Source organism: Adelges cooleyi, unplaced genomic scaffold (genome assembly GCF_023614345.1).
Source record: "Adelges cooleyi isolate 19-005CV unplaced genomic scaffold, UGA_ACOO_1.1 ACOO_flye_CR_arks_rails_tigmint_CR_PRNA_307, whole genome shotgun sequence".
Lineage (NCBI taxonomy): Eukaryota > Metazoa > Arthropoda > Insecta > Hemiptera > Adelgidae > Adelges > Adelges cooleyi.
This window is the reverse complement of record NW_026095978.1, coordinates 1,490,764-1,508,262: the sequence shown is the minus strand read 5'-3', so window position 1 is coordinate 1,508,262 and position 17,499 is coordinate 1,490,764. Positions and strand designations below refer to the sequence as shown.

General features: G+C 30.1%; 1 protein-coding gene across 1 annotated transcript; it reads right to left on the bottom strand.

Moving 5' to 3' along the window:
* Positions 1 to 1,015: 1,015 nt before the first annotated feature.
* On the bottom strand, positions 1,016 to 11,960 carry LOC126839696 (uncharacterized). Its single transcript, XM_050575107.1, has 11 exons — positions 11,736 to 11,960; positions 6,363 to 6,426; positions 6,236 to 6,271; positions 6,132 to 6,161; positions 5,481 to 5,534; positions 5,225 to 5,254; positions 5,124 to 5,153; positions 4,939 to 4,986; positions 4,123 to 4,152; positions 2,202 to 2,294; positions 1,016 to 1,260 (listed from the first exon to the last, which is right to left on the bottom strand). The coding sequence occupies exons 1-11, from the start codon at positions 11,892 to 11,894 to the stop codon at positions 1,016 to 1,018; spliced, it is 819 nt and encodes a 272-aa protein (XP_050431064.1). The 5' UTR covers positions 11,895 to 11,960.
* Positions 11,961 to 17,499: the final 5,539 nt, after the last annotated feature.

Here is a 17,499-nt window from a genome sequence, read left to right as displayed (position 1 = left end):
TTATATATATATATATATATATATATATATATATATATATATGTATAAAGAAACTGCTGATACGTAACGCTAATCTCTAAGCAAGAAGCATCAGAAACTCGCTTTTTTAGTAGGTCGTTTCTGACCTGACAGATGTCTACTGACACTACACTTAATCCGTACTTAGCTTGCGAAACTTGGTATGAATTCTGATTATAAGATAAAGGTACTATAAATTATAACGGCGTTAATTTAAAATGCAGTGCGCTGGCTCAACACCGTGGCCGGCGTAGCCGGTCACCCCACTTGGATCTGACCCACCGGTCCTACCCTTGTAATTTTATGGTCGTGACCCAGCTAGTCCATTTGTGGCGTTCTACACGAGAGGTGTTAATAAATGATATGTGTACTGTAATGAATAAAGTGTGTTACCTATTTAAATTATCGATTCATAAAAAGTGTTGACTTTCTTCTTGGAAAATTCATATAGTAGACTGATGTGTGTTTAAAACAATGGAAATGATATTAGAGTAATAATAAAATTAGAAAATATGAAATAAATAAACATTTAACAAACAAAACGGAAAAACTCAAATGAAAGCTTTTAACGTATTACTGATCAATACACTCAAATGTACCTCATACCACAGATATCGATATTAATTTTCTCACTTCTTTTAATTTTTGTTATAACAAGCAAATGGTCCGAGAAGTGACAAAATGGATATACTAAAAAAAAAAATGTAAGGACTTAAAATTACTAAGATTAAATAATTGTGAAGCAATGTCGACAGATGGGATGGATGGAGAGGACTAGTGGTCCCGACAAAGGGCCTTAATAGCCTGTATATTAAGCCAATGGCTGAAATAAATCTAATAGTTAATAATAGCGAGTAAAAACGTTTTATTATGCAGTAGGTTAAATTATTTAACAATTTTGATATTAGTTTGGCACGCAAAAAAATATTTAAATATAATAACAGATGTGCATTATAATTTATTAAAATAAACCTGAGAGCATAGAAAATATTTATGCTCATAATATCGTTAAATCAGGAACTATGCTATTTCCTGTATCGGTATGGTCGATGTTGTTCACATAATGTATATCAAGCCCAAAGCATTTGAATGACTTCCTGCCTACCCTTTCATGGCGTACGACACAAGTCTCGTCATCTAAAACAATTGCAGTTTTTATGTAACTTGCTGGAATTCTTGTACTCCAGAACAATCCTATGATTCGACATGTGTACTTAAAATCAATTCTGTGACTCCTTGGGTCTAAAAAAAAAGTTTTCAAAAGTTAGCCAAATTCAGCTTGCTGTACTGACAAAATAATACATATTTGGACTAATTAAAATTAAGGCTAATCTGATATCCTCACTCAAGAGAAAAAGAGTATTGAGTCACAAAATGTTAATTTTACAGGAGAGAAAAAAATTTAATTATTTATTTATAAATTAATAATAACAAACTTTTTTTTTCCTAAACCTACAACTTCACACACTTAATCATCATCCAACTGCATTACATGTTTTACCCTTTAACATTCTCCAAAATTAAACACTATTGTCACCGTTTTACTTCTGCTAATCTTCAGTCCTCTGTCTTCAAGCACTTCTCTCCACTTTTCAAGTCTCTCAGCCAATTGTTTCAGACTTTCCCACACTAATGCTTCGTCATCCGTAAACATCATACACCAAGGCACCTCCCGCTGAATATCTTTCGTACTAAAATATTCCATTTCTCCACACACACTCTTCACTCTTATATCATGCATTTCCTCTATTACTTTTACTTACATCCTTGGCACTCGTTTTTTCTTTAACGTCCACCTCTAAACCTCTAATTAATAAGTAACTTACTAATTATTTAAAATAAATAAACTTAGATGGACTCATCTAAGAGTTCAAACGTCATGTAGGACAGTAAATAGAGCGTGCGATTTAAATCTAGGTGAATAAAAAACCAGGAAAATTGAAATTTTTTACTAAATACATTTTTGCTCTAAAGTGCAGACAATTAACCTTATAAAAAACTGTAACGGTGGAATAAGTTTTAAATAAATTTTGAACTAATTTGTAGTTCCTTTAACTAGAAAATTAGTTGGACGATTTATTTATGTTGTTATTTTAACTTTAAAGTGTTAACTGTAATGTTTGTTGGTCCGAATATGCAATTTTCCGTGACACAACTAGTTTTTTTATTAGTTTATTACTTACTGCTCATAATATTGATTATTAACAATGCTAAAACTGGGTCTAACATTTTTCTTCGTTTATCTCCAAGATCTTGTATAGATTTATTACCACGAGCTGATAAATTCAATAAATGTGTTAAACAAAGTATAAATCATTTTGTAAAGAGATTTTGAAGACCTATGACGGTCATACGTTTGACTTCAAAAACCGTTACACTGAACTGAACGTATAAAAATGATTTGATTATTAAATTTTTGCAAATAAACGTTAAAAATTCAGTTCAGGGTAGCAGGATTTGAAGTTAAAACGTGTAACGTTATAAGTTTAAAAGTTCAATGAAAATACCATTTTTTATGTTCAGTTGGAGGTAAAAGTTTTTTAACGTTAAAATATATAGCGTTTAAATGAACGTAAGATTGTTGAACACATATTTTTTTAATGTTGTGTTTAGTTTATTATAAACTTGTAAATTAAACCTTTTCATTTTAAAAGTTTATTCTCATTACGTTACGGAAAACTGGATTGACTTAAAATAAATGTCAAACGACCATCTAGATTTTAAGCGCTATTTACAACTGTCGGATAATGCGTAATTACTAGAGCTTACGATTACACGGGTATTAAAATACACGGGTACCCGTGTAAATAAGAGACCCGGATCTAGACCCGGGTATTTTTAATTACCCGTGTATACCCAGGTATTTAAACTACCCGTATACCCGGGTATTTTAACTACCCGTGTACCCGGGTATTTTAACTACCCGTGTACTCAAGTATTTTAACTACCTGTGTACTCGGGTATTTTAATTACCTGGACACCTGAGTAGTTAAAATACCCGACAACTTGGTATGAAAACCCCAGTTATTCACTAAAATTTGTTCTATTAGTTGTACTTATGTTTAGAAATATATTTTTTTCATTTAAATAATAAGCCTCGAAATCAACGACCAACGTCTAAAATGTGTTTACGATATTACTATTTTAACAATAAGTTTTAAATATAATATTTATATTAAATTTTAAATATATACATAAATATCTAGTATATTTAATTTTAATACTAATTATATATTTTGCTGTCGAGATTTGTATTTCTGAGGAATGTAAATTAACTATTGATAACATATTAATCGGGTCCTAGTAGTATAGACATCGACATTCAAAATTAAAAATTGCCTTGTTTCTGCTTCACTAACTTCTTACTTTACAAGGAAAACAATAATTTGTCGCATTAATTAGTTAGGTTGCATCCATAAAAAACAGTGTTTATATTTTGTTTTATATGCTGAATATTTTTTTTAATAATCTTATGGTTAGTCCAACAAAATTAAAGTTACCTTAACTAAATGTTTATTTTATTACATTGTATTTAGACTTTGGTAGTTAACAACATCTGTTTTCAGTAAATACTAGTTTATACTTTATACAATGTAAGATTTATATTGTGTAATTTTTAAATATACTATTAGGTATACAAAAAATTAAAAAATTCCCAACTTCGCCAATCTTTACTACTAACATGACTATAATGAGTAAATTATGGAAGTTTTGTTTGACATAAAAAGTACGGTATATCCGGGCAGTTCATTAATAAAAACATTTTATGAAGTACAATAATTTGCCAATAAGTCAATTAATCCAACGTACATTTCGCCAAAATATAATTTTTTAAATTTGTAAATTAATTTGCTAAATACCCGTGTACATAATAGAACCCGGAAACCCGGATTTTTTATTACCCGGGTACACGGGTATTAAAAGACACGGGTACCCGTGTAAATAAGAGACCCGGATCTAGACCCGGGTATTTTTAATTACCCAGGTACCCGGTTTTTTAATTACCCGGGTACCCGGGTTTTTAATTTCTTAATACCCGGGTAGCAAATACGAGTACCCGTGTATTTTTATTACCCGTTCAAAACCGTAACCCCTAGTAATTACCTTGAGCTGCTACATCATCTTCAGTAAGGTCTGTAATAGAAACATTAATATTATTATGTCATTGGTCATTCCAAAATCTGCGTGGAAAAATCGTGATACGATTTCGCGTCATCATCATAAAGATAGAGATTTAGTGATATTAATTGTATCTCATAATATAATAATCGTTATGGTTAAACGGACCCGTATAACATTTCCGCGATTCAATGATTTTCCGTGGAGCGGAAAAAACAACTAGATATTTTTTTAAAAATATGTTCTGTGGCTATATACGGTTAAAACTCATAAATATATATATAAATGGGTAAAGTAATTTTGGTTTAAATCACTCTATTGCACACAATCCTGTTTATGATGTAGTAATTTTATTCATCAACGGAGTTAAGTAACTCATGTTACTCGAGTAACTCATTGTTTATGAAAAGGGTCAAATTCGTTCAATTAAACTCATACTGATGGTTAAATAGTAAATTTAAAAATTGGTATTCACAAGTTGAAATAAGTATAACACATAAGAATTTAAAATTAATTGTTTAAATGAAAATTGTATATGAAACAGTTATTTTTAATTACCCGAAGTTAAGCTTTTTGGATTAAACCCCTTCCATAAACAATCGATTCAATTTAGAACACTTGAAATAATTTCTAGTAGCTGTTTTGAGTAATGAACAGAATGATATCAAATGATCATTAACACTAAGTTGAAGCTATTTAGTTTATGACTATGATTTCAAAACGAATGTTTTTAAGTACAATTAAATTTTAATTCTCAGTTTTGTAAAGTGTTTGTAAAAATATGTTGAATTTTATAATTACCTGAGCCTTTGAGTACTTTTTGTTGCAGTTGAAGCTCCAATGCATACTCTAACATTTAAAACAAAATGCATTTTTATATATGACTATTTTTATGGCAAAATTAATATGCATATGATTTTTCTCATAATTTAAAAACTCATGTAAAAGCCGTGTGTAATATATTACTAATATGAAATATGAATTACGTTTAACAGGGTTGCTATCAAAATTTTGATCTGAAATTAAAACGAATCGTTTTATTCTTGTGAATAACCAACAACTATATTGAAATATTTTTAATTGTTACCAGGTATTGCAAACATAAAAGCCAATTGCTCTGAAATTACGATAATAAAAAATGTATTTTTAAGTCAAGGTAGAAATACATGTTTAATAATAGTAAGGAAGTTACATTTACAAATAAATATTGAGTGATTTAAATTTAAAAATTATATCACTCATAAAGTTGCATCGATAAATTGTTTTTGCAATTATTGTATAGTTTCCAAAAAAAATTCTTCTACTAGCATACTTAATCGATTTTATTGTATAATAATAGTTACCCATTGAGAAACCATCATGACAAGCAAAATATTGTATTTTGTCCCAAATGGTCCCTGAAATAAATAAATAATTGAAATAAAATTTCGAAATTTTAATTCGACATAATATGTATAAAAATGTTGTGAGTAGAAGTACATTTTGAGTTAAACATGGCCCATTTAACCACATAATAGATTAAAGCAGAAGGGTCACTTAACAATGGAACCAAAAATAACGCCCATGTTCCAAATATGCTATAATCATCATAAATTATATCTATGTACAACTAAAAATAATAATAATGTATTGATATAATTTTTTTGGGAATAGCATATTTAGACAATTGCCGACGCGTTTTTGTGTATCTTTACCGTGCCAATTTTTATTAGTGTACACCCTTTTGAGTGTTAAACCGTGTTGGAATTTTATTACACAATTATTTTATAATATCTATCCTAGGTTATCAATAATATTGTACAAACTGAATTATTATAATGTAATCATATATTTCGTGTGAAATATATGCCAAAATATATTCCAAAGCCAATAAATGAAAACATTTTTTTATAGATATTATTGTTCATAAATATAAATTACCTTAGAGTCAGGCAAATGGCAAGTACAACAAAACCATTAAATTTATAGTATTAATCATTTTAAGTATGTCATACCTTTTCCAATATGTATTTCTATGAGTATGTCTGTAATAAATTATGTATAAGAACTGTAAGTCTTAAAACTTAAAATAATATTTTGTAAACAAAAGCGTACTGACTTGTAGTATCGAGCATCTTTCTATCTTCTATTATATCTGTAAAAAATTTGAATATTGAATATTGTTTAGTTTTTTTAAACCTTAACTAAGTACCTTAAGTAGATACTTGTAAAAACGAATTACATACCCGCATTTGTCAAAACGTTTAAAATAGCACAGTACATTATCACATAGATTAGTTTCATTTTTGTCTGCAAATAATAATGAAAATTAAAATATGTTTTATTAGACTGAGGTATACTTACAATAAAATCTAAATATTTATTGCAGATTTCCCTAGGTAAATTTTTTAACTCTAAGCAATATTATTATTTTTTTCATTGTGTTTACTTATTTACATTAGTCAGATATGAAGTTTAAACTACTGTTGCTATAAACATGAAGATAAAAAATCATGGTGTCTTACATTGATTCAAATATTACTTAACCTCAAGCTACGATTACAGAAAATATTGAAAAACAATTATTGACAAATTATGTTTACTTGTTTTAAAATTTATTGTCGTTTCACGCATTTAGGAATACGGTTGAATTGAATAGAGCTGTTTTCGATTGACCAATAAACAAATAAACTTAACTTGGATCCCAGGACACGCAGGGATAATAGGCAATGAAAAAGCAGACGCTGCAGCAAAAGTCACAGAAAATGACCCAACTACTGAATTCCTCAAAATATACAAATCAAATGACCTCATCAACGAAATAAATTCAAAAATAATATTAAAATGGCAATCTGAATGGAACCTATCAAGAGAAACAAAATTGAGAGAAATAAAACAAACCACCAAATTATGGACCAACCAAACTAACAATAGAAGAGATGAAGTAATTCTTACACGTTTAAGAATAGGCCACACTTGGTATACCCATAACCACCTAATGCAAGGTAAAGACCCTGAACCATGTGTTACTTGCGGTACCAATAATACTATTAAGCACATAATACTGGAGTGTCGCAAATATGACGAAACAAGAAAGGAACTGGAAATGCCGATTACCCTACAAGAAACACTAGGAAACCAACCTCACAATGTAGCAAAAACAAAAATTTTTTTAGAACCATACCACTGTACGATAAAATGTAAACAATATTATTTATATTATATACTATAGTTCTAACTAAATCATGTAAATAAGAACATTGTAAATTTATGGCTAATGACCCCTGAAGTCAAAGCCCATATTATAATAAAACAAATTAAAAAATATTTTTTTTTTTAAAAACGTGTTTTTTAAAGTAATTATATTTAAAAGTATTATTTCGTATACATTTAATATATTCTATAATTAGGAAATATATAAAACCAGTAAATATAAGAAAACAATTTCATATAATAAAATTGTGATTTTATTGTACTAACCAAAACATGGTTAACCGATAACTTTTCCAATTCTGAACTTGGTCTCGATAGTTTTAATAGTTTTAGGTATGATAGGTGTAGTTTTACAAGTAATTGTCTTCGTGGCGGCGGTGTCCTCATTGGCGTACGTAAAGATGTTCTTGTGTACTCTGTTCCAATCACTAAATTAAATGTTGAGCATATTTGTCCGTTTTTTTATTGGTACTTTCAGCTTTATTGTTGGTGGTGTCTACATTCCTCCTCTATCTTCTCTTCATATTTATAAATCCCATATTAGTTCTGTAGAGATTTTGTTCCAGCGGTATCCTGAACACACCTTTAGTATTTGCGGAGATTATAATCTTCCTGAGGTATCTTGTAATAATGATGAATATGGCCTACCATATTCTTATTCCTCATCACCGCATGAACCTTGTATTCCTAAATCATTTAGTACTTATGGTTTTTTTCAAGTTAACAATGTTAGTAATTCACATAGCTCTATTTTGGATTTAGTATTTTGTACAGATAAACGATTAGTAGTTGAACCACTTATTCCTATTGATCAGTATCATCCAGCATTGAATATTACACTCCCTACTTGTATTCCTTTGCTTCGCTATAATCGTAGCCGTTCTTTTTTCAATTTTCGGAAGGCAAATTATGTAATATACGTTTAAGATTCTTATTAAACCAAGGCGGATATGTAGATTCTTTGTAATAACACTGAGGAACAAAATCAATAACTGATTAATGCAAAGCATCGTAAAAAATATTAAAAGCCGAATCAGTGTCATACCGGAGAAATGTTGAATGCCAATCAAAAGATGATATAAATGTTTATATTGTTTCTTAAGAAGAAAGCTCATGCAAGGTTTAAGTCATCGTCTAATAGTTTAGATTATAAGGAATTTTCGTTTATCCGCGCAAAATTTAAGTATAAATCCAAGAAATGCTACCGTGATTATATTGAAAGTGCTGAAAAATCGCTTAAAGATAATCACTTAGATTTTTGGAAATTTGTTAACAATAAACGTTCTTGTAAAAATATACCAAAGGTAATGTCTTTTAATGACATTACTACTTCTGACGAGCAAGGCACTGATAACTTGTTTTCTGACTATTTTTCCTCGGTTTATTCTTCAGAACGGAATGATGTCGATGTCTGTGAACTAGGTATATCTACCTTTGATCTTTCTAATAATATTGTTTTTAGTGTTAATGATGTTTTCCGTGGCCTATCTGCTTTGCGTGGTATCGGGTCTATTGGACCTGATGGTCTTTCTGGTACTTTTTTATTTGAACTAAAGTCAATCTTGGCGTATCCACTCTGGGTTTTATTTAGGCGGTCACTGGATAAAGGTATTTTCCCGTCAATGTTTAAGATTAGCTCAATTACACCTGTCCCTAAGTCCGGTTGCCCGTCTATTGTTTCTAACTATCGGTCAATATCCATCCAATCTCATTTATCTAAAACATTCGAGTCTCTTGTACTAAATGCTATCCAACCATCTATAAATTGTATCCTTATGGAAGAACAGCACGGCTTTCGCTCTGGTCGTTCTACAACCACTAGTAATCTACTGTTTTGTAATTATATTTATGATTCATTTCAGTGTCGGTCCCAGGGGCGTATTTAGATATTTTTTTTTGGGGTGGGGGGGGGCTGAGGAATTGAGTAAAAGAGCTGTGTAAAGAGTTATTTCTAAATTCTGATCCAGAAATGAACTTTAAAAATTTGGCCAAACTTACCCATTTCTCAACCTATTAAAAACAAGACTTCGAAATTAAGTGTAAAATTGTAATATTATAATTCTGATATAATTATTATTAGTTACACAATCTCAAGTCTTACAAAATATTATATAATAAAATAGAAATTATAATTCTTATTAATACTTATTAATACTAATTATATTAAATTCAAATTTCTCTCTTTACCACTGTTGGCAAATTTGTCTAATACCATATCATCATTTACATCAATGTCTCGGTGAATGGATAAAAGTGCTAGTCCTACTAGCCTGGACTCAGAAGTTGTATTTCTTAAATATGTTTTAAGTCTTCTAAGAGTAGAAAAGCTGCGTTCAGCCGTAGCGGTGGATACTGGAATTATAGCTAGTATTTTTAGTAATTCAAATATGTTAGGGTACATTAAACGATCACAGGCTCTTAGAGCTTCTATAGCAGTTGCAGGTCTTAAGTTTTCTTCAATATTTTTCCATTTAGCCTGCCAAATTTCATACTCTGCTTCTATAATGTCGTTTAGCCCAGGTAAATCACTTTTATAAAATTCGACAGCTTTTTTTAAAATTAAAGAATGGTTTTTCAACTATGATACGAGGTAAGACAAATTGTAATGAAATTATAGTTTCATTATGAGGTAAAAATCTTTCATTTAATGCCATTATTAAATCGTCCAAATACGGTATAAAAATAGTTTTTTTGTAAAAATCTTCAATATTATTAAACGGGACATTGCTTCTATTTTTTTGATTGCTGCATGTTCGAGGTATTTTTGGTTCAACATTTAACTTTATAGCAATACCTTGGCTGTCTTTATAAAAATCGTTAAATTTTAAATCAACGTTTTCTCTTATGGTATTTAACACAGAAACCACCTGGGTAACTTGTTTAAGAGCGTTAAAAAGATCGATATTTTTACTTTGTAAATATTTAGATAAATTATAAGTGTAACTTAATAATTTACTAGATACGCAAACAGATATTAAAAAATTAAAATTACAAATACAATGTAAAAGACTATTAGTCCTTATTGAAGAATCCGTTCCAGAACATTCATTCTGCAGTTGTTCTAATGCAGCAAGAATGGGTTCTAAAAATTCTTTAAAAAGCATAACTGCTTCATGGCGTAATACCCATCGAGTTTCACATAAAGATTTTAATTTAGTGGATTGTGAATTTGGTTTAATTTCTAGTATTTTATTTTTAAGGACTGTAGTTCGTTTTGCCGAACAGTTAAAAAATGAGCAACATTCACTTATTATACCAAAAGCATTTCGAATATCTAGAGATTTAGACGCATCTGATAAGCAAAGATTTAATGAATGTGCTACACAGTGTGTGTATAATGCTTTTGGGTACATATCTTTAATGATTGCCTGAACACCTCTAAAACGACCACGCATTGCTGCTGCCCCGTCATAACCTTGGCCTCGTATTTTGCTTAAATCAAACCCATTTTTTTTTAAAGTTTCTTTAATCGTGTTGGCCAATCCTTCACCAGATAAATCATGAACGGGAACAAATGTGAGAAAATCTTCTCGAATTGAAAAAATTTCCTCGTCAACATAACGAATACATAAGGAAAATTGTTCAACTTGAGATATGTCAGTGGTTTCATCTGCTAGTATTGTATAAAAATTTGTTTTTGATACTTTTTCAAGTATTTTTAATTGAATTAATTCCCCAAACACATTAATTATTTCATTTTGTATAAGTGAGCTTGTATACATAGATTTACCACCACTAGTTTCTAAATGTTCTTTTAATACGTTATCACCATTTTTTGCGCGATATCGAAGCAAACAACGGAAATTACCATCGTTATTTTTTGGTTCTTCTAAAGAGATTCGACCAGAATCCTCATGTCCCCTTAACGCTATTTGCTGTCTGCCACATAATCTAACTGTTTGAATAATTGGTTTAAGTTTTTCGCGATTTTTTAAAATTTCATCCTTTCGTTTATTATTTAATTGTACCAATATATTATCTTGTTTTGTATCTAAAATAGCCTTTATGTTATCAGCGGTAAGCAACGAATTTTTATGATATTTATTTTTTTCGTGATTTCTGAACTCTTCCAATGTATCTTTCAATTTCGTCAAGGGTTTTAAAACAAGTTTGCCTAACTGCTCATGAGAACCCTTACCAGCCTGACTTGAATTAAAAAACAATACACAGTATTTACAAAAAGAACCTTCTCTTAATTTTGAATAAGCCAACCATTTAAAAGTGTCAAGCCATTTAATTTGAAATTTACGTTTATATTTTCCAGTAGTATCATATGGAAAATCAAACTTACAATCAGGGGTCCATACGTTTTGTAAAATAGAAACATTTTCTTCGTCACTTAAATTTTGTTTAAACTCAACATAAGCTCCTATATCAAACTTAGAATCTAAAATATGTTTAATTACCGGAGAACTAACTTCTACACTTGAAGCGGCTTGTTTTGCTTCAGATGCCACAGTGTCTTCATCTTGGAAAACATTTGATAAAGATGGAACAGTTCGTTCCAGATCGGTTGACTGTTTAGATTTTTTAAAAAAAGTTAACAATGACTGAGTTCGTTTCATTATATTATTTTAATAAAATTAATTTTACACAACAGAAACACAGAACACAGAACACTGTACACACGTCTACACACGTTATTAGTAAAATATACTATGAATTCGATAATATTTCTTGGCAAGCCAAACCCCCCAATTCTTAACATACCATAGAAAAAACAAATAAAAACATTTCGTTTTTGCTTTATTTTTATATAACATAAATATTATTCTATTATTTCTATAACATCTGCGATTAGTTTTCCGGATGACATCAAATTATACTTGCGAGTATGTAATATTGAGGATTGTCTTAAATTACAAGCTGACTTTGATAACTTTTCTAAATGGTTAAGTGCATTGGGTTTATCCCTAAATCTTTCAAAGTGTAACGATCATATTTCACCTGACCGTTACTTCGCGTCCCAAACCTACTGACACAGCACCCCCGACTATAGGTAGGGGAACGGTCGCATATACAGGACAATGCACGTCACTATCTTTTGTGTGCGTCCGTTTCAACTCCGCTTTGACCAACCATTTCATCGTCCAACCCAGGTCAGAGTGTATATATATATCTATATATATATATATTGTATAATTTTGTATTTTATTTAACCTTTTTATATTACCTTAATTTAGAATAAAACATCTTGTAGCCTGCAGCTGAGAGTTAGATTATTTAACAGTGTCACCGCCCGTTCTAGCTCCTCGGGCGATATATTAAGTTAATAAAGGAGACTTTAAGGCCAATTAGACGTAGACAGCGACCTAGCCAACCGTTTTACCGTGGGGATCCGTCTTTTTTAGCCTTATCGACGGCTACTTTGCCTAGTCTAGCCAGCTAGACAAGTATGTCCGTTACAAAAGTGTAAGGTTTTTACATTTTCTAGGATCCTATCTCCAGTTGTTTTTTCATATAGGCTTAGTATAAACGAAATTACACGAGAATCCGATTATGTAATGGATTTAGGCTTAAAGTTTTCGCTATAACCTTGACCCTAGACCACATATTGAATATGTGTGCTGTAAGGCATTTAAAACACTTGGTTTTGTTATGAGGTTGGCAAAAGACTTTAGGCTAAGTATGTCTGTTAAAGTGTTATTTTGCGCTCTTGTGCGTCCGATACTGGAGTATGGTTGTGTTGTCTGGGAACCCCATACAGCAGGTGATTTGATGCAATTAAAGAGAGTCCAGCGTAAGTTTTTGCGCTTTGCTAGTTACCTGCTTAAAATTCGTTGTCCGCCACACAATTATAGCCCTGTAGCTAATATACTGGGCTTACCTTCCTTGGCCGAGCGGAGACGCACTGCTGGTATTAGGTTTATTGATGGGTTGTTAAATGGCAAAGTTAAATCGTCTGCACTTGTTTCACTACTTTGTTTTAAAGTGCCTCAGCGTTCATCTCGAACTAATGCTCCTTTTTACGTCCCACGTGCCACCACTAATTATTTAGCAAATAAACCATTACGACGGCTAATGTCAAATGCCAATGTGGATCCTAATTTTAATTTTAATTTTTAAGCCTAATTTTTTATGTAAAATATGTTAAGTTTTGTTTATAAGTTGCTGTTGAATTGTGTATATATATATATATATATTTATGTAAAAAGGGCCCAGCCCGTATACAATAATAATAAATATAATACTTACCAAATAAGTGCAATGATAGTTATACAGGCTGATTCAATGGTTTTTTTTACGACAGACCGAATAGCTTATATATTGCCGACCGAAACAATGAAATCTAGATGTATTTTGCAGAGTTGTTTATGCGAATTTGTTAACATAAGCCACATTTGTCATTTTTCGTTGTGAATAACATATTTACATTACAATGAAGCATACCAAGTAGAGTATAATATTACGTTTACTTAATATTATAGGCGGGATCTCAGCGGAGAGCTATGTATACAATTTTAAACTTACAAAACAATTCGTGCAAACGATAACCGACAACGAACTCGCAAAAATAAAAATATCAGATTCGACTGTTTCTTTACCCAAGACAAAAATATAGAATCGAGCTTATATGGGGATTATAGTTTTTTTTTTTTTAAAAGTTAGAAAAGCCATTGTTATTTTAATGTGATTAATAAGTACATTGTATCCACTCTGATACGTACATTTAATTAATTGGGCGTGTTAAATGTTTTGTCAATATAAACATGTCTATGTTCTTAATTATTTCGGACAAAATCTGAATTTTTTGCTTTAAATTATACCTAATCAAAATTTTTATTCTGCAAATCGGCAAAAATGTGGTATACTCGCAATAAAACGATAACCTGGTTGAGCGTTTCAACTACTCTTAGTACCTAATAATAACGTAATTGTTAATAAATCCCAACATGGAATTTAATTATTATGACTATAACTCGAATATTGTTAATAATGAGTTTAGAGATACATTAATTAGAGCATTTGTTTATTTGGTTTGTATTATAATATTATATGTTTTAAGATGATTGTCAAATTTTATTAAAAAAAATGTGTATAGTTTTATTGTAGTTTTTTTAATTGAAGGTAAATTGTTATCTGCTTTGATTGAGGAAGTGTAAATAAATGAAAATACGAGCTTTTTTTTGTAACAAATTTTGATTTGATGCTTGTATTCGAATGTATTATAGAACCTTATTGTTATAATAACTGTGGTTAGTACCTATTTTTTTAAATTTATATACAGTTAATGTATTGCGTTTTCATAAATCGGAAATGTTTTTTAATAATAACTTATTACAAGGAGTTTTTGTAAAATCATTTATCCTGTAAATTTCAATCCAATATTAGATTATTGTTTATCAAACCCAAGCTAATTTTTACAGCGACTATTGTAATGTAAACAAATGGTAAGTTCTTACTATTCTTATTCACAAACTATTCTTTTGTCTACACTCTACATTATCAAAGAATACAACACGTATTGCACGTTAAACACGTTGGCTTTTGTACAAAACAGACAATTTAGCTAGAATTAAAAATGTTTGTAAAATACATGGAAAAACTGGAAAAACTACACATTGAATGTAGTCAATTTCTAGGTTGCTATAAGTGATTAATAATGTAATGAAATTATTTTCAAATACCTGTTGACTAGAAACTAACGGTTAATGAGCAATTTCCCCCTTTTTTTGTTTTCCTTAATAAAAAAAAAAGCTTGACGATAGAATTTTGAGATTTTAGATCTACCTTTGGTCGTTTTTTTAGGCCTTAAACCGTAAAACATTAACTAAAAAAGTAATATAAAGAATAAATTTCCACCTCTCTGGGGGGAAAGGCTTATGATATTTTTTTTGGTTTCTCAAAATGTATCAATAGTTCTATGTTTAGAGTAGTTTATATAAGTTTTTTTTACTTTTTTGCCCTATTACGTTAACATGTTTAAAACTTACTCCATGCCATAACATGGAGTAAGTATATATACAAATATATACATATATTCTATATATCTAATTTTATGTTTTATATTAATCTATTTACTTTTTCAAAATGTATTTTTTATTATCTTTCAGTGTGCAGGGTGCTTGATAGACCAAAATCACAAATTAACTTCAAGGCGATGCTAGTTTGGTTTTATTAGTTTAAAAGCTTTTGTTTTTTCATAATTATGCCTATTTAGTCTTGGTTAACAAATAAGACCGCTTTCATTATTTTTTGATATTTTTCGATGGACTTTTTTTTGTTTTTAAAATTTGAGATATTTTCACATTCAGATGAAAGCAAATTAATGTCATTGTCTTCGAGTTCAATTTTGAAGTTATTCAAAGTTGACACAAAGGTTAACGATTTTAAAAATTCCTTGTCGTACAGTTCCTCTAGTTGACTCTCCTTTCTCCATTTCTACAAATGAAAGATACAATACAAAATTAAAATTAAAAACATTTTCACACGTATCAACTTAGTGGTAGCTCGATAGTATAAATAAATACTAATACATGTAAAAATGCAGGGTTTTTGATAAACAAAATTACACATTGATAGAATCCTATGGTATCGCGAGAAATTTGTAATAATTTAGAAGCACTTCGAAGGTAACCTGGGATAGTAAAGAATGGATAAGACAGAAGTTCGAAGATGGCGGCCATAGTATAGTTTGAAATAGAATCGTTTGTAGAAGTTTTGGTGACGTTGAATCTGTTGAGAGGTTTTTATGGAGAGTATTATTTTAATTTACGTGACAATTTGTTAAGACTACCTTGTTTGGACATCCGGAGAAGGTGCAGATGATGTTTATTAGTTTTTAGTATGCATAGGGTTTTGATTTGCCCAAATTGAAACCTATTTTGCCCAATTAAACTCTTTTCCCTTGTCTTCATTACATTTATTATATTTTTCAATATTATTGTCATACAATAAATGTTAACACATAGAATCGCTCCCAATATGGTTTAGGTTTCTTTGGGAAAAAACTTTAGTGTTTAAACAAATTAAGCTAGCGTGGCATTCCGATAAATTCAAGTTATGGGCTTATTAAATGTGGAAACATATTTTCACTATTTGAAGAATTACAGTTTTTCTAAGTGGTTCGCCTGTTCCATTTTTATCGACAACATATATTTACAGGATGATCATTTTATCGTGAACCACTCAATATCTCAAAGGGTTCAATAAAACATTTAATTTTTTTTTTCATATTGTGTTTATACAATGTGAAATTAATTGTTCATAATTTTTTTGTTTTTACCCTTCTCTTACCGTTTTTACCGTTGTTAGCAAGATTGATAACTATTTTTGAAGTTACTGAAGTTTCAATTATTTTTATCTGCGCACACTTTTCAACCGCACTTCCCTTCCCATCTTAATTTTTAAACTCTTATAACTTTAAGAAAAAACTATTTCGACGAGTCAAAATGTTGAGTACATTATTTTTAATTTAAAAAGTTAATAAATGTATAAATTACCATTCAAGTTTTAAAAGTTGCAAAAGGTAAAAAAAAATATGTGAAAAATTAAGATTACATTGTATAAACACTATAAACACAATTAGATTTATATAAGTAATAATGTTCGTGACGTTTATTGTGAAACGCAATTTACACGAATAACATGTAGTGCCGTTGTGGCACTCGCGTATGGTGGACAATCCCCACCATTTATTTACATATAGGAACTGCTTATACGTAACGCTAGTCTTCAAGCAAGAAGCACCAGAAACTCGCTTTTTTAATATGTTGATCGTTTCTGACCTGACAGAGAGCTAAACTAATGGCTAGACATCAGTGTCCCACTCGGAATCTGTGACCTATCCGGCCACCTACCAGCTACTATCTGTGAGCTATCCGGTCGCCTGCCAGCTTATATTTATAAAGCAAGGATAAGTGTATTTCTTTTTTTTTTTATTCAAATAGCAAAATTAACCTAGTCAACGAATAGCTACTACTCCAAGACGAATAGTGGTCCCGACAAAGGACTTAAATGGCCTGTATATCAAGCCAATACAAAATATGACTTAGTAATCATAAAGTTTATAAAGGCGAGCAAAAACGTTTTATTATGCAGTAGGTTAAATTATTTAACAATTTTGATATTAGTGACGCATGCAAAAAAATATTTAAATATAATAACAGAATACGTTATAATTTATGTATCATTTATTAAATTAAACCTGAGAGAATAGAAAATATTTAT

What these genes read in the sequence shown, in the direction of transcription:
- LOC126839696 (XM_050575107.1), bottom strand. Translation starts at nt 11,894, where the DNA reads ATGAAACGAACTCAGTCATTGTTAACTTTTTTTAAAAAATCTAAACAG. An exon ending in AAACGTTTTGACAAATGCGG is followed by an intron (nt 6,272 to 6,362) that starts GTATGTAATTCG and finishes AATTTTTTACAG; the next exon opens with ATATAATAGAAGATAGAAAG. An exon ending in AGATGATGTAGCAGCTCAAG is followed by an intron (nt 2,295 to 4,122) that starts GTAATTACTAGG and finishes TGAATTTATCAG; the next exon opens with CTCGTGGTAATAAATCTATA.